This window comes from Egretta garzetta, unplaced genomic scaffold, assembly GCF_000687185.1.
Source record: "Egretta garzetta isolate BGI_Z169 unplaced genomic scaffold, ASM68718v1 scaffold32, whole genome shotgun sequence".
Classification (NCBI taxonomy): domain Eukaryota; kingdom Metazoa; phylum Chordata; class Aves; order Pelecaniformes; family Ardeidae; genus Egretta; species Egretta garzetta.
Genome location: NW_009259035.1, coordinates 2,165,012 through 2,181,211, shown reverse-complemented (window position 1 = coordinate 2,181,211; position 16,200 = coordinate 2,165,012). Strand labels below are relative to the sequence as shown.

Genomic DNA, 16,200 nt, shown 5'->3' with positions numbered 1-16,200 from the left:
CATCCCCAGCCCCAGGGTGGCGGGCACCGTAGGCAGTTTGGCTGGAGCACGAATGCTGCCTTTCTTCTCACACTCGTCACGAGTTAGTAGAAAGCTGCAGCAGCCCGGATGCCTTCCTAGACATCCATTCCTCCTACTCAGCCTCCGGCACAGAAAAGAAAATAGCAGGCAGCGCTTCTTTCCGTGTGGGTGGAGGGGGAGAAAGGGCTATTGATAATGGGTTCACTGAAGCGACCCTGACTTCTTGGGTTTAATTACTATTTTAGTAGTTTCAGTGTAGCACTGGGTTGTATAGCTGCCGCAGAATTTGCTTGGTAGCTTCAGTGCAATGCTTTTAAAATCCTGCATTCTTGCTTTTGCTTTTTAGTGAAGTCTTTTCTCGGTCCTAATACATGCAATGAACCCATTCGGTAAAACTCGATTTCCAGAAGAGTGATGTGGACTGCGCACAAAATGTGGGACTATTGGAAAAGCAACATTTTCTGTTTGCTCCAGTCCCTCTGGCTTGTAATGGCAGCTTCTTACAGCAAGTGAACATTTGCCATTTGGAAGGTGGTGTGGTTTTTCAGGGGTTTTTTTGAAGTTGCTACTGTTTCCTTAAGACGGCTTTTTCCTCTGGATGAGAGGTGGAGTATCATCAAATCGTGGGGCTAAATCTTGCAATCAGCATGTGTACAGAACTGTCCTTTGGAGGAAATGATGCCTTGGTAGGCAAGGAAGGGGCTTGTCGTACCAGTGAATCCATCTTCCAACCAGAGCTGTGTTATCAGCAACCTCTCTGTAGGATCCCAGTGCTGTTTAACTTACTATGTATGGCAGCATGTGAGAAAATGTACAGGTGATTCATGTAACCATACTCCTTGTTTTTCTGGTTATTTAACTATTCTTTCTATCTGAAATACAGAGAGGTGTTTGTGTATTGCTAATAGAGATGTGGATGAAAGCTGCGTAATATGGGGGTATAAATAATATAATCTTTAAGTAATTGTGATCCCATTCAGTTTGGATGAAATTTTCTCTCCTTTCTGGGATAAAAAGCTGAAAAAAAAACCTTTCTGAAAGTGTCCTGTCTTTTTTCTCTCTAGAGCTGTGTGAAGAAATTCTTCAGCCATGGATGTGTTCATGAAAGGACTTTCCAAGGCAAAGGAGGGAGTCGTAGCAGCAGCAGAAAAAACCAAGCAGGGTGTGGCAGAAGCGGCAGGGAAGACGAAAGAGGGTGTCCTCTATGTGGGTAGGTGGACAGCAGAGGTGACGCTGCTGGTTGGTGTACCCTGACGTTTGCTGCTGGATCCTCATCAGACCTATTCTTCTGGGGAAAAAAAAGAAAAAAAAAATGTAATCACTAATAGGACACCATTGCAAAACAAACGAGGAGAGTTGTGCCCTCCTGAGCTCCAGCTCTTTGAAGCCAAATATTGGTTCTTATGTCACTGCGTTGTGCTGGCCACGCATTACTGCTCTGTGGAGCTGCATCTCTAACGCCATACCGAACGAGGTCACGTTGTGGGAGGTGCCTTCTGGTCCAGGCCACCAGCTGGAACTCGTATTCAAGAAGTTTGCTAGTTTAAGACTGAAGGGGCAGTTAGTAAAGTAAAATGAAATTAAAAAAAATAATATGTAAAAGCTGAAGTGGGAGGCAGCTTCACAGCATCTCATAGAACACATGGGTTTTAAGTGGGATTTTAAGAGAAGAAACTTGAGGTTAATTCAGGAACTGAGCATAAGCCATGCTGACTGCAAGGCATGTCGACAGTAACATTTTGTATGGCAAAATGTCATCTCCTCATCTTTTGAAATTAGCTGCATGCTCTGTACTTACTACTGCTTATCCATAGCAGATATTTTCCATGACTTCTCAAGGAAGAGCCACTATGGTTAATGAGGTAGGGCAGGTAGACCCCAAGGTAGCATAGCACTTGTTAAGTGACTTATCTAGGCCAAACAGGAGTCTTGCACAGAGCTAGGGATAAAATTATTTTCAAATCCCAGATCAGTGCTTTGATTGTGCCGATCATCATCTTTACGTAGGAATTTTGGGCTTTAGAGGACTATCTTGCAAATGCTGCCATGAAAAATGCCAAGACCATATGAGGTCATTTAAAAAAAATAATTATGGATCTGTTTCTCCTATTCATCAAATAAAGTTGGTCTATAAAAGAATGGAGGGGAAAAGATACTCTTTTCTGTAGGTCCTTTCTTTTTTGCTGGTTTTATAGCAGGTCAGTTCTGTAATGAGTGCTGTGTGTACCTAGGGAGATGTGCACAGGTATCAAAGTTAAACAGAGTTGAAAACTAGAGGCATTTCTTTTAAATGGGAGCACTGAGGTCTCTGCAATTCTGATGTCTTTTCAGGATTCCCTCTCTGCCTTTGCAGGCTAGTGCCAGTCTGTAACAAATTATTTCTGCTCCAGATAGTTTGGACTACTCATTTGGAATATGCTTTTCTCCTGCTAAGCCGTAGCAAAGCTTGGTGTTCTTGCCAACAGAGATGGCAGTCATTTTGAAAACTAATTGTAAGATGAGTCTATTTTAAAATGAGCATCTGCTCATTTTCAATATATCAAAATAGATGTTCTTTCACTGTACATTGTACTTGATCCTGGAGTTATTTTTCAGGCGTAGGGCTTTCTTTTTTTTTTCTTTTCTTACAGTTCCTGACCATGCTTCTAGAGTCATTGATTCACTTGTATGAGAAACCTGCATTGTGTGCCGGATTAATCTTTGTGTTTGGCCTGTTCTTCAGACCGTAATAATATTTGAACCTAGTTCTGCTCCCAAAGGCAACAGATTTCCTATTGTCTTCAGGGACGCTTTTGCTGAGGTTGAACTTTGGAGGGCAGGCTTGCTATTTATTTCAAGAATAAAATAGTGTGGACAGTGGAGCCCTGAGCTGTGGTGATAGGGGCCCATACATCTAACTGTAGTAATGGTGAAGGATCCTTCCCACAGCAAATGTCTGCTTTTCAGGGGAAAAGAGCTATATGCACAGTTTCAGTCTTGCAGGTGGAAAAGCCCTAAATTGGAAGGTGTCTCCAGGAGCTCTGGCAGCTCTTGTGTCCGGGTGCATGCCTGCCCGTACTTGCTTGCAGGGAGCCACAGTTTCCCAGCTGAGGTTTCAACAGGATCGATTAGGGCGAGGGGGAAACGAGGAGCTGGGTATTTCTGTCTACTTCCAAGCACACAGCAGGGGCAGCTCTTCTCCTGAGCAGCATTAGCAAAGGCTGGTGTGATAATCTCTCGGCTCTGTGGGCTGATAGCAGTTGCGATGCAAAAGGTGGTGAAACTCCTTTAAGAGGAGAGGAGCAGCACGCTGCCTTAGAGCTCCTGAGGGTTTCTCTTGCCCTTTCTCTATAGTTGGGTTTTCAGATCTGGGTTTCACAGCCAGGTTATGCTGTGAAAGCTGCCTGACATCTTGCAAAAAAACCCTAACAACATTGGACTGAGAGGGACCTGTTAATCATTTTCCATTTCGACAGTCAGCTCCACAACATTCAGCCTTCCATTGCTGCTGGAGAATTAATAAGATGCGAAGTCTTCGGTCCAGATCCCTAGGTGATATGGTCTCCACTATGAAATCAGTGGAATTGAAGTAAATGTTGAAAGCATCTGAACCTTTCTGTCCACGTTGCTGTTAGCTATTATGTGAAAGATGGTAACATAATTCTACCTGGTAAGAGTTCTGTTAACAAAAGCTACTGCTTGGGATGAAACATGAACATGGTTGTTGTAACTTTTTTTTTTTTTTTTTGGCACAAGAAAGGTTCCCTGTGGCACAGGGAAAAACTTAGAGCTAAGGAAGAGTGGTGTATTAGAGGTTTAACTGGGGATTTTTTTCCTTCTCCATGCTGAAGTCTGTTCTTTCTACCCTCAGTCCACTGTCTTTGTCCTGCTTTTTAACACCCCAGATACTGTTCAATATGATTGCAGAATCGCAAGTCCTGTGTAGAATGCTCTAGGAGAGCCTGCTTTAGCAGGGGGGTTGGACTAGATGACCTCCCGAGGTCCCTTCCAACCCTTGTGATTCTGTGAAGGGTTGGAAGGGACCTCGGGAGATCATCTAGTCCGACACCCCTGCTAAAGCAGGTTCTCCTAGAGCAGGTTGCATAGGACATGGTCCAGGTGGGCTTTGAATATCTCCAGAGAAGGAGACTCCACAACCCCCCTGGGCAGCCTGTTCCAGTGCTCCGTCACCCTTAGAGTAAAGAAGTTTTTCCTCATATTCAACTGAAACCTCTTCTGTCTCAGTTTGTACCTATTGCCCCTTGTCCTGTCGCTGGACACCACTGCCAAGAGTCTGGCTCCATCCTCATGACTTTCACCCTTAAGATATTTGTATGTATTGATGAGGTCCCCTCTCAGTCTTCTCTTCTTCAGGCTGAACAAGCCCAACTCTCTCAGCCTTTCCTCATAAGGGAGATGCTCCAGTCCCTTTATCATCCTAGTTGCTCTCCTCTGGACTCTCTCTATGAGTTCCTCATCTTTCTTGAACTGGGGAGCCCAGAGCTGGACACAGTACTCCAGGGGGGGCCCCGCCAGGGCAGAGTAGAGGGGGAGGATAACCTCCCTCGACCTGCTGGCCACACTCCTCTTATATAGTCTATGGTGTGTTTTTATGCTTTCAGTTACTTTTCCCCTAAATTCATCTGCTGATGGATTGGCCACCTGAAATCAGTGGCTCTGTCTTGACTCGTACAAGCACAGCATCGGGACCTTTCCCTATGCCAAAGAATGGCCTGATCATTGATTAGGAAGGAGGACTGGGACTCAGCAGTCTTGTGCTGCATTGTATGTGCCATAAATTTAAAGCTGGGGTCTCTGCACCCTTCAAGAGCTGCTGGTGTGAAACAGTGAGGAAATGAGTGGCAATGCTTACCCCCACTCGCTTTGAAACAAGTAACTGCGAGCAAGAAGGATGCTCTTGCGTGCTCTCTGTGCCATACTGCTCATGAGTCCCTCTGAGCTCTGTGTGGCTACCAGGGAGCTGAAGTTTTTGCGCAGTTAACTCGTGAGTGTGTGTTCAGTGCTCAGGAATGGAAGTTTCCAGTCTGATAATTTTTGATGTGTTATACCCTAGCAGAACGAAGGAATAGTTTATCAGGGGCAGGGTGGCTAGCGGATGAGTTGTTTACTACTGCCGGTGCTTAGCTGGCACATGGCCTTAGGGTAGAACAGTGCAGTCATGACCTATTTGGCAAGACCATCTGAATTCCCCTGCTGCGCTCTCTTGTCATAAGGTCTCTTATTTTCCTTTGGTAATAGAAAAGGCAGCGGAGTAGGCAAGGGACTCAAAGCCCATCTTCTGGAAGCTTTGGCTCTGATCTGCGAATGCATGCATGAGTCTCCTTAGAACGTTAACAGTAACGTGGTTTCCGTGCAGTCATCCATGTGAGTTTGCAAAGCAGGAGACTTAATTAACACAGCTATTAAGAAGATGGCAAGGAAGTCAGTACATGCAAGAAATAAGCTGCAGAAATGTTTCCAGTATTATTCACCTTTCCACAGTCAATATCCATTCATGCATTTGCTCTTTATTGATGGTTTTGCCTTTCCACTAGGTTGAATTATCTTGAATTAATTTTAATAAACTTAGGAAATACTGTATGCAACTATATGTAATCTATATATTCATCTCTCTTTATCATCCTTCTAGTCTTTACCAGTACTTAAGAACATGTATTTTCAACCTAATATTGTTTTTTGTTTAGGTTCCAGGACCAAGGAGGGAGTTGTTCATGGTGTCACAACAGGTAAGACAATTCTCTCTTAATTTCAGCTGCCTCCCTATGTTTGATTAACCAGCCATTTAGCTGTTAAAAATTCTGTGTATTTTTTTAAAAGCGCTCATGAATCATAGAAAAACTTAGAAAAATCAAGAGGCAAAAAGCAACATTCATTTTGTAAAAATGCATACACTATTTTACAATCAAATATGTAAATTTAATATAGTTGTTTCTGTGTGAGAAGGGTTTTCTGAGGGTTGCTCTGAATCAAAGTCAAGCTGTACTAGTATGAGGGAGACTAATGAAACCAAATTCCTAAACAGAAGGGAATAACTTGCTTTTGTAGAAATAAAGGATCTTTCTGTTGCTTGTTTATTGCCAAAGGTGAAATATTCTGTGCTGGAAAGTTAAATACTAGTTGGCATAAAAATGTGTGAAGTCTTCCTTAATTTTTTTTTTTTTTTTTCCTATGAAAAACATCAACCTATAGAAACTGAAAGCCTGGCTTGGGTGCCCAGGTTTGTCTCCTTGTGATCTGAGGAGGCAGAAAAGTGGGATCTGGAGGTGGCAGTGAAGGAGAGGGATGCCACTGAAGGAGGACTTCAGTCTGCTGATTTAGGAGCTCATAGTCAGGCAGGACTGACGCTGGTGGAAGAGATGGGAATTACTGCAACAAACAAAGGAGGGAAAATAATGTAGAAGGAGCCTCCTTCATACAGTAGGGGCTATAGGAGCTAGGTAGAAGGGAAGGACTGCAGGGAGCATTTACGGTTAAGGCAAACGAGGTCAGCAGTGTGTCTGTGCTTAGGTCTTTCAGACTGTCCCCAGTGAAGCCGGGATGTAAAATGGAGTTTCTCTTCCACGGTCACTAACTTAGCCCAGTCGTACAATCGCAGCTGCCGTTAGGCTGGTTGCTGTATAACTGCAGTATGGTGTAACTGTTGCATGACGATTGCAGCGTGACCCGCTGAGGGGATGAGCTCCTGTCAGGGTGTGCAACCACCCAGGCTTCAGGCTGTGGGGTGTGTGCATGGGGCTACGCCCTGAGCTGGAGGGCGATAGCCTGCACGCCTGCGGGAGGTGCAGCCCAGCGGATGAGCTGCTCTGCACAGTGGCTGAGCTGCAGGAGGAGGTGGGCAGACTGAGTTTGAGGGTCTGAGGAGGAGATCGCCCCATGGAGCTGTGCTCCGCCATCTCTGGTGCACATGAGCCAGCTCAGTGTGGCTGCTATGGAGGTGGGTCCAGGATGTGTTTTGTGCCAGGAGGAAGGAAGCGTTATGGGGGATAGGGAGGGGTGGAAGCAGGTTACTGCATGGAGCTGTGAGAGGAACCCTCTCCCTGCTGCCTTTACAGAATAGGTGCGATGCTCTGGGTATGGTAGACAAAGTGCGCGATACAATATAAGAGGAGGAACCTGTGTAAGTACCCTCACCAAGGGCACATCAGCCAACCCCTTGCAGCAAGACCTGCATTAAGACCAGTGCCGAGAAAGAAAACAACGGCAAGTTATGGTCATTGGTGACTCCCTCCTGAGCAGAACGGAGGCACCCATTTGCTGACCAGACAGTCTTCTCAGGGAAGTTTGCTGCCTCTCCGTGGCCCCAGTCGGGGATGTTACTAGGTGACTGATGAGCTTAGTACAACCTTCAGACTATTACCTGCTCCCGATCTTTCATCTGAGTACTAATGATGTTGCAACCAGAAGTGCAAGGTCGATCAAAAGGGATTGCAGGGCCCGGCAAGGACTGCTAAATGGTTCAGGAGCACAGGTAGTGTTTTCCTTAATCCTCCCATTAATGGGGAGAGACTTTGCAAGAAACAGGCATGCCCAAGGCAATGGCTCCAGGACTGCTGCCTCTGCCAGAACTTTGGTTTTTATAATCATGGAAGACTCTCTGAAACGCAGGGTCTGCTAGGGCCTGATGGGATCCCCCTGTCCCAGTGAGGAAAATGTGTCTTTGCTCCTAAACTGGCAGGACTGATTGAGTAGGGCTTTGAACTGGTACATCTGTGGCCGCAGAGAATTCCATGTGAGCTTCATACCTGAGCATCACCTGTGTTCTTAGTGGTTCTTCATCCCAGCCTGAGGTCTGCTTCCAGCAGCACACAGCTGGTGCAGTTTCAGATGAGGTGTGCTTGCTGCGCCCACAGTGGTGCTGCCGCGGCAGTGTGGACGTGCCCCATCGCTCCCTCCACTCCTATAAGATTCTTGTGACTCATCAATGCATCCCACTGGAGCTGGTTGGATGGGAAGATAGAAGGGAAATGGCTTACAAGAAAGAAGCAAATTTCAGAGTTTCAGTGAACTGATTTGAATTTGTCACTGTCGTGAAGGTTTTGAAATGTTTTTTTTGGAACTGCCTAATCTCTCAGTAGCAACAGCACTTTCAAACTTTGAAGTTAATGCGGGGCATGTATATTCACATTAGCATTTTTACACTGAAAAAGAGTAAATTTGCATTTTAAATTGATTTGCAGGGATCATTTTAGGTATGAACTGAAAGCAGTAACCAATAATTTGTAGTAAGTGGTGAAATGAATGGAAGTCTTTGATCTCTGCAGAGTGCAGGAAAACTTCAGCTGACCATAGTGCATGAATAGAATGTGTCATTTTCTGCTGTAGAACTTCTGGAGATCTGAAGAAAATGTGTAGTCAAGAAATTTAAGGTGTTTTTTTCCCTAAGAAATTAGAAATCAAGTAAGTAAGGGAGTAGAAAAGGATTTCTTCTTTCTTTTTTTCTGTGTACAGCCAGTGTATCATTCACCTGTGATCACATAAGCCAATGCAATGGATAAACCACTGTAGGTAAACTTAACTTGACAGTACTTAGTATCTGCTGAAGAAAGCCAACACAGTTTTGCCTTTACTTGGCAGGGAAAACAATTAACTTGGACACGGTTACCCCAAGGATTTACTAGTTCACCAACTATATTTTCACAAATTCTAAAGAATGATTTACAAGACCTTGTGTTTCCATGTAAATCTGTTTTGATTCAGTATGTGGATGATTTGTTACTTGGAAGTAAAACCAAAACCGATTGTATTTGTGATATCCAGTATTTATGTAGACAATTGGTAAAAAAAGGTCACTGAGTTTCTCCATCTAAGTTACAATTTTGTCAAACAAAAGTAAAATATTTGGGATTTTTTCTAAGTCCAGGAAAAAGAGAAATAGACCCCGAAAGAATAAAAGCAATACAGGAACTGCTGAGACCTACCACAAACAGCTGCGGGGTTTTCTAGGGCAGGTGGGGTTTTGCCTACCTTTAATTACACTATCTAGAGAGGCAGAAAAATAGGCTACGGGCCTCTCATAAGGTCCCAAAGTTTGCACTAATATTCCTTTTGCTATTACCTTTGTTTCATCACAATATAATTTAAAGGGTTTGGTATAATCTGGAAGACCTAAAGCTGACTTTAGAGTTTTAAAGGCTTTCTCTCTTTCTGGACCCCAAGCAATTGCTTCTATTTCTTCATTTCTGCTGGCTTCATGTAGACATTTTGCATATCACAACCCAAATATATGTTTGAGAAGTCAGTCAAGGGTATTTTTAGTAACAAAACTGAACAGAACATCTATGGTAGTCCTTCGGAGTTTAGCCTCAGGCTAAACATGCATGTTCTTGTTACGAGGTTTGAAATCTCAGCTTGTTAGACCTCAATTAAGAGATCATTACTATAACCTGCAGAAGACTGCAGTAGAATGAGATTTGAGGCACATGTACCTAATATCATCACAGATGTGGGAACAGCAACTGACAGCACTAGGCAAGCAAGCTAGCAGAGGTGATCTTCACCAAGCTGGGCTGTGGCAGAATAAAGGTCAAGGGCATTTGCGCAAGTGTGAAACTTGCTGAAGCACTGGGGCTCTATAGCAGGCTAACTTAGTGGGGAACTTCTTACCCTCCTGCTCCTGAGAGAAACAACCAATCCTGAATGCTGCAAGCATCCATCTTTGTCTGGTTGCAGTATGTGTAGTGAGATGGGAAAATTTAAGTAGATGAACAGAATTTTTGACGGGTTTGAAAAGATGTTGAGTTTTCTTCTGGAAGATACAAAAACAGACTATAAAGACAAACATAAGGAGAGCACATCTGTTACGTGCTGTACCTATGAATAGAAAATTCAGAAGAGTTACTGCAAATTTTAGGCAAAGCAATGGTCGCTCCTCGCCCGCTTTGGGAAACGGGTGACGCAAAGTGAAACACCTAAAGCTTGGGAAGGGTGGGTTCTGTGCCACAGTTTGCTGCTTCTAGCCTATTCAACTGTTGGAAAGGAGTTTGGCTGTTGAATGAAAACAGAAAATGAACAGAGGATGTTCGGGTGGAAATGCAGCAGTAAGGAGACCTAATGCAAAATGCAGTGAGTGCAGTTTCTAAAATGAAGCAGTGTGGGATTGGTAGTGTAACAGCAGAGGAATTGCTTGGGCATATATTTTAAATTTTTAATTTTTTTTTTTTAATTGCAAGTCTATGAAGAGTTGTTCTGGCAAGCAGAGAGGGTGGGTAAAACCAGATTTGGGTTCACTGTAGCAATGCTGTGAGATATAATATGAAGACACTGAGAAATGCTAGTGAAGTTGTCTTAGAAATCAAATCCATTTAAATCAATGCTATTAAAGTTGATGGGACAAAACTGCCTTTTAGGGCAGTTGTAAAGACCTGCTTGTCTCTTTTTATAGGACTAGGAGTTTGCCAGTTCTGGTGGTCTTATGATGCACCAGGGTGTTAATACCATATGAAACCTGAGGTGAAATAACACATTTTGTTATGTGAATAAAAATGTTTCAAGAGGTTGGAGATAGTCAAATGCACAGTAGAATCACGTATCAAAATTAGCGTGTGTCGCAGTTAGTTCAGTCAGTCTTTGCTTACTGCCTGAGTTCCAAGGTCTTGCTAGTTTTGCTATTTTTGAGTAGTTTGTGGTTTAAAACCCTTTGCTGGTGAAGGGTTGAGGAACTGACAGACCTCAAAGTGCTGAACAACTAAATGGTCAGTTGCTTTCCAAACCAAGCAATACTAGACTGAGATGTTTCTTGCTTTAAATGAAGTTATGACCTGATTTGTACCAGGTTTAGTGGCATCGAGACACTGTAAAATGAGGATACGAGGCTGTGATTCACAGGAATACAGTGAGCATGTTAGTTGTCAGGTCACCCTTTCTCAGAACTTCTGAAGGTGAAGAAGCTTTGCTTGTTGGTTTTATGGGGTGCTAGCTTGTGTATCTGACTTGCCTGCCTAATTTACATGTCTACTGGCCTTTGGCTGTAAATGCATAATTCATCCATCTTGCTTATCTCCCAGGGATAAATGTCCAGAAATAAACAGTATGCAAGATGAAATATTCACAGTCCATCTCCTGATAATCAAAGTAAAGCACTGGTCTGTACAAAAGATCAGGGCCAAAAAGCCCTTGATACTTCAGCCATGTGTCTGTTTCCTGAACCTGAGTCAAGCCACAATATCAACAGTTATGAACCATAGTCCAGCGGTTTGCTTAATTCGTTTATCTGATCATTCTGGTAGTTAACATTCTTAGTCATTGCTGTTGTATTTGTTTTAGTATTGCTGTTGTGTTTGTTTTAACTCCATCAGGTATCTTACAGTAAATTATAAGAATTAAAGAACCCCCCAATGTATTTCTGGTTGCTTTGTAAATTAATTCATCAAGTACCTAAGGCAACCTTATTGTCTGAAATACATATTCAAAAGTACATTTAGTGCAGTAAGAGTAATGTCAGTAATTCAGAGAAATCTTGTGGTTTTCATCTACTTTTATTGTTTAAAATGGAAAGCAACTAGTTCCCATTTTGAATTGCTCCAAAGGTTTCACATTGATATCGTATGTTACCCAGTTGTCTCAAACAAGTAGGGAAAAGAAAGCTTCAAAGCTAATAATTTTTGCAGAGTGCTATAGGCTGTATTGGAACTTCAGTTTCAAAGTTAGCCTTGGCATGGTCACTGTGTACACTCCCGGGATCATTTACTGGAATGGACAGTCTCTGCATAGATGGACACAAGTCATCAGGCCGTAGCACAGCAGAGCTCTGCAGGAGCTGATTTACTGTTTCTCCGCACTGTGATGCAAAGCAGGTCCAGAGGAGGGCTACAAAAATGATCCGAGGGCTGGAGCTCCTCTCCTATGAGGACAGGCTGAGAGAGTTGGGCTTGTTCAGCCTGGAGAAGAGAAGGCTGCAGGGAGACCTGATTGCGGCCTTTCAGTACCTAAAGGGGGTCTATAGGAAAGATGGGGACAATCTTTTTAGTAGGGTCAGCTGTGACAGGACAAGGGGTAATGGTTTTACATTTAAACAGGGTGGGTTTAGACTGGATATAAGGAAGAAATTCTATATGATGAGGGTGGTAAAACACTGGAATGGGTTGCCCAGAGAGGTAGCGGAGGCCCCATCCCTGGAAACATTCAAGGCCAGGTTGGACGGGGCTCTGAGCAACCTGATCTGGTTAGCGGTGTCCCTGTTCCCTGCAGGGGGGTTGGACTAGATGACCTCTAGGGGTCCCTTCCAACCCAAAACATTCTATGATTCTATGATCAGCTTTACAAAGACTTAATGGCTCAAGATCATTAAACAACCTGGTATTCAGATTAATTTAATTAGTCGGTGTCAACCCTCTGCATTCTTTGTGCACACTTAATGCTCTTCCCCTGTTACTACCTAGTGTAAACAATAAAATATATGAGACTGGAAGCCTATTTTGTTTTTATTTCTCCTGTTGCTAGGGTTCCAGAGCTGAAGGGTCACCAAGCTGGAGCTTATTTCCAGAGGCGCTCTGGTAATAGGGACTTTGATAGTGTTTAGGTATTCCTTATAGACAGGAAGACTCTCTTTCTCCTGCTGGTATGCGTGTGTTTGCAAATCTGTGCTATGTCTGTAGTTTGCTGGATTTATTGTCATGGCTCTGACTTCTGAAGCAGTCTATGAGAGATCTTTCGTGCTACCTTCTGTGTCAGCTTTCTTAGGCTGTGTCTGAAATAGAAGCAATCTTGGATATACTGCTTTTCTTACTACTTTTATCAGGTATCTTCTTGTGCCAGTAACAGTGTTAGTGGCCTGATTCCTTGCTTTTTTGTTTTGTTTGCATGTGGCAAGCCTTTCCTAGGGCAGTGTGTTTCTGGGAGGAGAAAATAGACTTCAGAACTTTCCCAAAACCCCGATAGTGTGAACAGCAGCCACTGGGTAGTTGGTCTTGGTACTTGGTTGTACTTGCCATAACAGCATAGTCTGTGAAATGTGCTTTTAATAGTGGCATCAGGAATTGGGTGTTTTATATTGCAGCATCCACAGCGCACCCAATTTCACTCTATTTCCTCATATTTTGCTTTTGAGGTGCAGGGTTTTTTAAGATCTTGAGATAACGAAACTAATTATGACTATTGACGATGACCCCAGTGCAACCATGCTTTATGATTTTATCAGAAGGGAGGAGTCTGCTTAAGAGTGGCTGAGCGTGTGATCCTGTGTCAGCATCAAGCCTACCAAATTTGTCTGGTTTAGATGCTCTGCCATTCAACGTATTTTGGAAAAGGGAGTTTTCAAAACAGTGTATGCCACTTCCATACCAAAAAGAAAAAAAAAGCAAGCCAGGAGAAAAAAAAAATATAAAGGTCCTTGATTTATATACCTCCTGTTGGTTTTGTTTTCTTTTTCATTCTCTCCCAGAAAGGAGACAGAGAAAAAAATAAAAAGCAATACTGAAACTTGTTCAAAACACATCTCTCCTCCATCTCTCCTTCTTTCTTTCTTTTTTTTTATTTTCGCAAAATGCTATCTTTTAAATAGCTCTCTTTGAGATTTCTTCTTTCTATTCTAAATAATATGAAAGTCTTAACAAGTTCCCATCTCATAATGTTACTCAGTTTGTTTCTGAAAGACTCTGTGCACAATCAGATCTTAATATTCCTTGGAAGATATAAGTGTTACTAGGACACAGACCTTAAGATGTGTGTTTGCAAGAACTTTCTGTATAGACTTCGTGTGTAGAATCTAGAACTTTTGTAGTCTGTAGCTGACGATAATCAAATAAGGCATCTTAATAGATGGCTTCCTGCACTTGCTAGCATTATGTCAAACCTTCCCTAAGGGCAATATTTGCTTTTCAGCAAAACCCACTTTTGATTTGGTTGGTTTTTTTTTTTTTTTTTCCTGGAAAAAGCATGGCAATAGAGTACTGGATGGATACAATAAAATTTCTTGTGAGTTTGTGTCTTATTGGGATGTATACGTTGAGACACCTTTGGAACAGACCGTTTTTCTGTTTCTAGTTTCAGACAATGTGTAGTCCATTGTTGTCCTGCTCTATAATGAAAGCTTCTGGTTTTGGTCATAAGAGATAATGCTCAATCAGGTACTAATTTTTCACTTTAAGTTAGTTAGAATGAGTCCTAAATGATCTGCCTCCATTTTCAGTCAGCAGATATTTATTATTTGGGTCTTTAAATAACAACAGTTAGGAAAAAGCTAGAAAGGTAAACAATGTGCCTGAGATGTGATTTTTATTGATGTCAATCATAGCAATCTCTGATGTGTGCCCTGTGATACAGACAGCTGATTCTCTTTATGCAAGGAATTAAAGACATCTAATTTACCTATAGAAAGTCTTCTCTTCATATGTGCTTCCCAAAAAAGTCTCTGAAAGTGTGGCCTATCTGCCAAGCAGAAGCCATCCTGTGCTCTTAAAGGGTACAAATAGGACTATGAATACATTTTGTGGATCAGATGGGATTCAGGATGAAGGAAACTATAGGATTAGTTAGAACTACAAAGCAAATCAGTGGATGTTTTTGAAGAATAGTTCCTTGTTTAGATGAGTAAATGTGGGGTTTTTTTCCGAAAATCTGGCTGTGTAACTTTAAGGCATGAAGTCATCCTATCTCTTTTCTTAGAACGGTTTCACTGTGGTGCAAGCTGCTGTCAGAAAGAGCCCTTGGGGCTGCAGAAGAGCCCAGTAATATTCTGAAAGGTAGAATGGCAACTGCTGATGTATATGTAGGCTAAATGAGTTGTTGTTTCCCTGGGGCTTGGAAGTTAGCTATTAATCCAGTTTGCTTTGGCATTCAATCTTTTTGTAGATAGTGTGTTATGGATGGACACATCAGCAGTGGGGCAAAAATCTCAGAGAGCCAGACAAAAGGCTGTATTAGAAGTTCTCTGAGCAACAATAGCTCTGCTTATTAGTCAAGTATATTTTAAAAAATAAACACAAAAGAATAATCAATGGCTTTTGAGTCTAATGTAAACAATATTGTCTTCCTTGCCCTGCAACATGCAGTAAGTGTTTGGTGGACTAATCGGAATGCAATTCCAAACTGGGATATATTGAATGCAATTATGATACATTACACAGGGTGTCAGGCATAATAAGGGCCCTTAAGTAATGATTTTTCTACCCTAAACCACAACTAGACGTGAATGAAAATGTCAACTGTCTGTCAGGTGGGAGAAATTGAGCATCAAATAAGGCTTTTTTTTTTTTTTTTTTTTCCCCTCTGCTGCTCCAGTGGTATCAGATGGATAGTCTCATTTCTTGAGATCCACTTGGGCTACACAAAATGTAATGGCCTTCTGGCTCTTCATGATGTTGGGCTGTCAGTGATAGATACGATTCTCTGAAAAACTTACAGCTCACAGAGCCATAATGTGTTTTTCCATCTTCTGCTTCTCAGTGGCTGAGAAGACCAAAGAGCAAGTGTCTAATGTTGGGGGAGCTGTGGTGACAGGAGTGACGGCGGTGGCCCAGAAGACAGTGGAAGGAGCAGGGAACATTGCTGCAGCCACTGGCTTGGTGAAGAAGGATCAGTTGGCCAAACAGGTTGGTTTATTTACGGTCTTTTCCAGATGAATAAGTGAATGATGAGCGGCCTCTCTGAACTGAAGGGCAAATGGAGTGTTTTCTTTTGTGTTTGTCAGTGGTGTGAGTGCAGGGTGATTTGTATTATGCTAAACAAATGAACAGCAAAGAAAATACCTGCTGCTTATAGCTTGTATTTTGAGTGACCTGCAGGATTTGGGAATTTGAATAGGATTGGTCACCCAGCTTTGCTCTTCTGAAAAGTCTTAACGGTTTTGGATCACTGTTTAAAGTATAATCTGGTGATTCTGAACTCAGCAGCCCCTAGTGGGGTCCAGCAGCTGTAGGGTGCTGTACAGTTGAAGGGGAAGATAACCATCTTTCCAAATAACTCAGGATTGAAAAGCAACCTGCTAGAGCTGAAAGGTCAAACAGCAAATTTCAGGGTTTTTTTCAGGCACAATTTGTATCCTCTGCAGACAAAGAGCAGAAGGGATCGTGTACCAATCCACCGACTGGTTAGATACATTGCATTTAAAGTCAAGATCTAGACTCAAAAATGCCCCCAAACTAGTCTGAACACTTCAGATTAAATTTGCTCTAGCTCATCCTATAAAACACCCTGTAGATATTTTTATTCTAGCACCAAGGTGGACATTAAGTATTTGCATAA

At 42.5% G+C, this 16,200-nt stretch overlaps 1 protein-coding gene across 1 annotated transcript in view; it reads left to right on the top strand.

The window, feature by feature from the left end:
- Positions 1-1,110: 1,110 nt before the first annotated feature.
- SNCA (synuclein alpha) overlaps positions 1,111-16,200 on the top strand; it is a 70,368-nt gene continuing 55,278 nt past the window's right edge. Inside the window, exons 1-3 of the mRNA XM_009634844.2 lie at positions 1,111-1,231; positions 5,706-5,747; positions 15,403-15,548. Of these exons, the coding sequence (XP_009633139.1) occupies positions 1,111-1,231; positions 5,706-5,747; positions 15,403-15,548 (309 nt within the window). The remainder of the gene's footprint in view (positions 1,232-5,705; positions 5,748-15,402; positions 15,549-16,200) is intronic.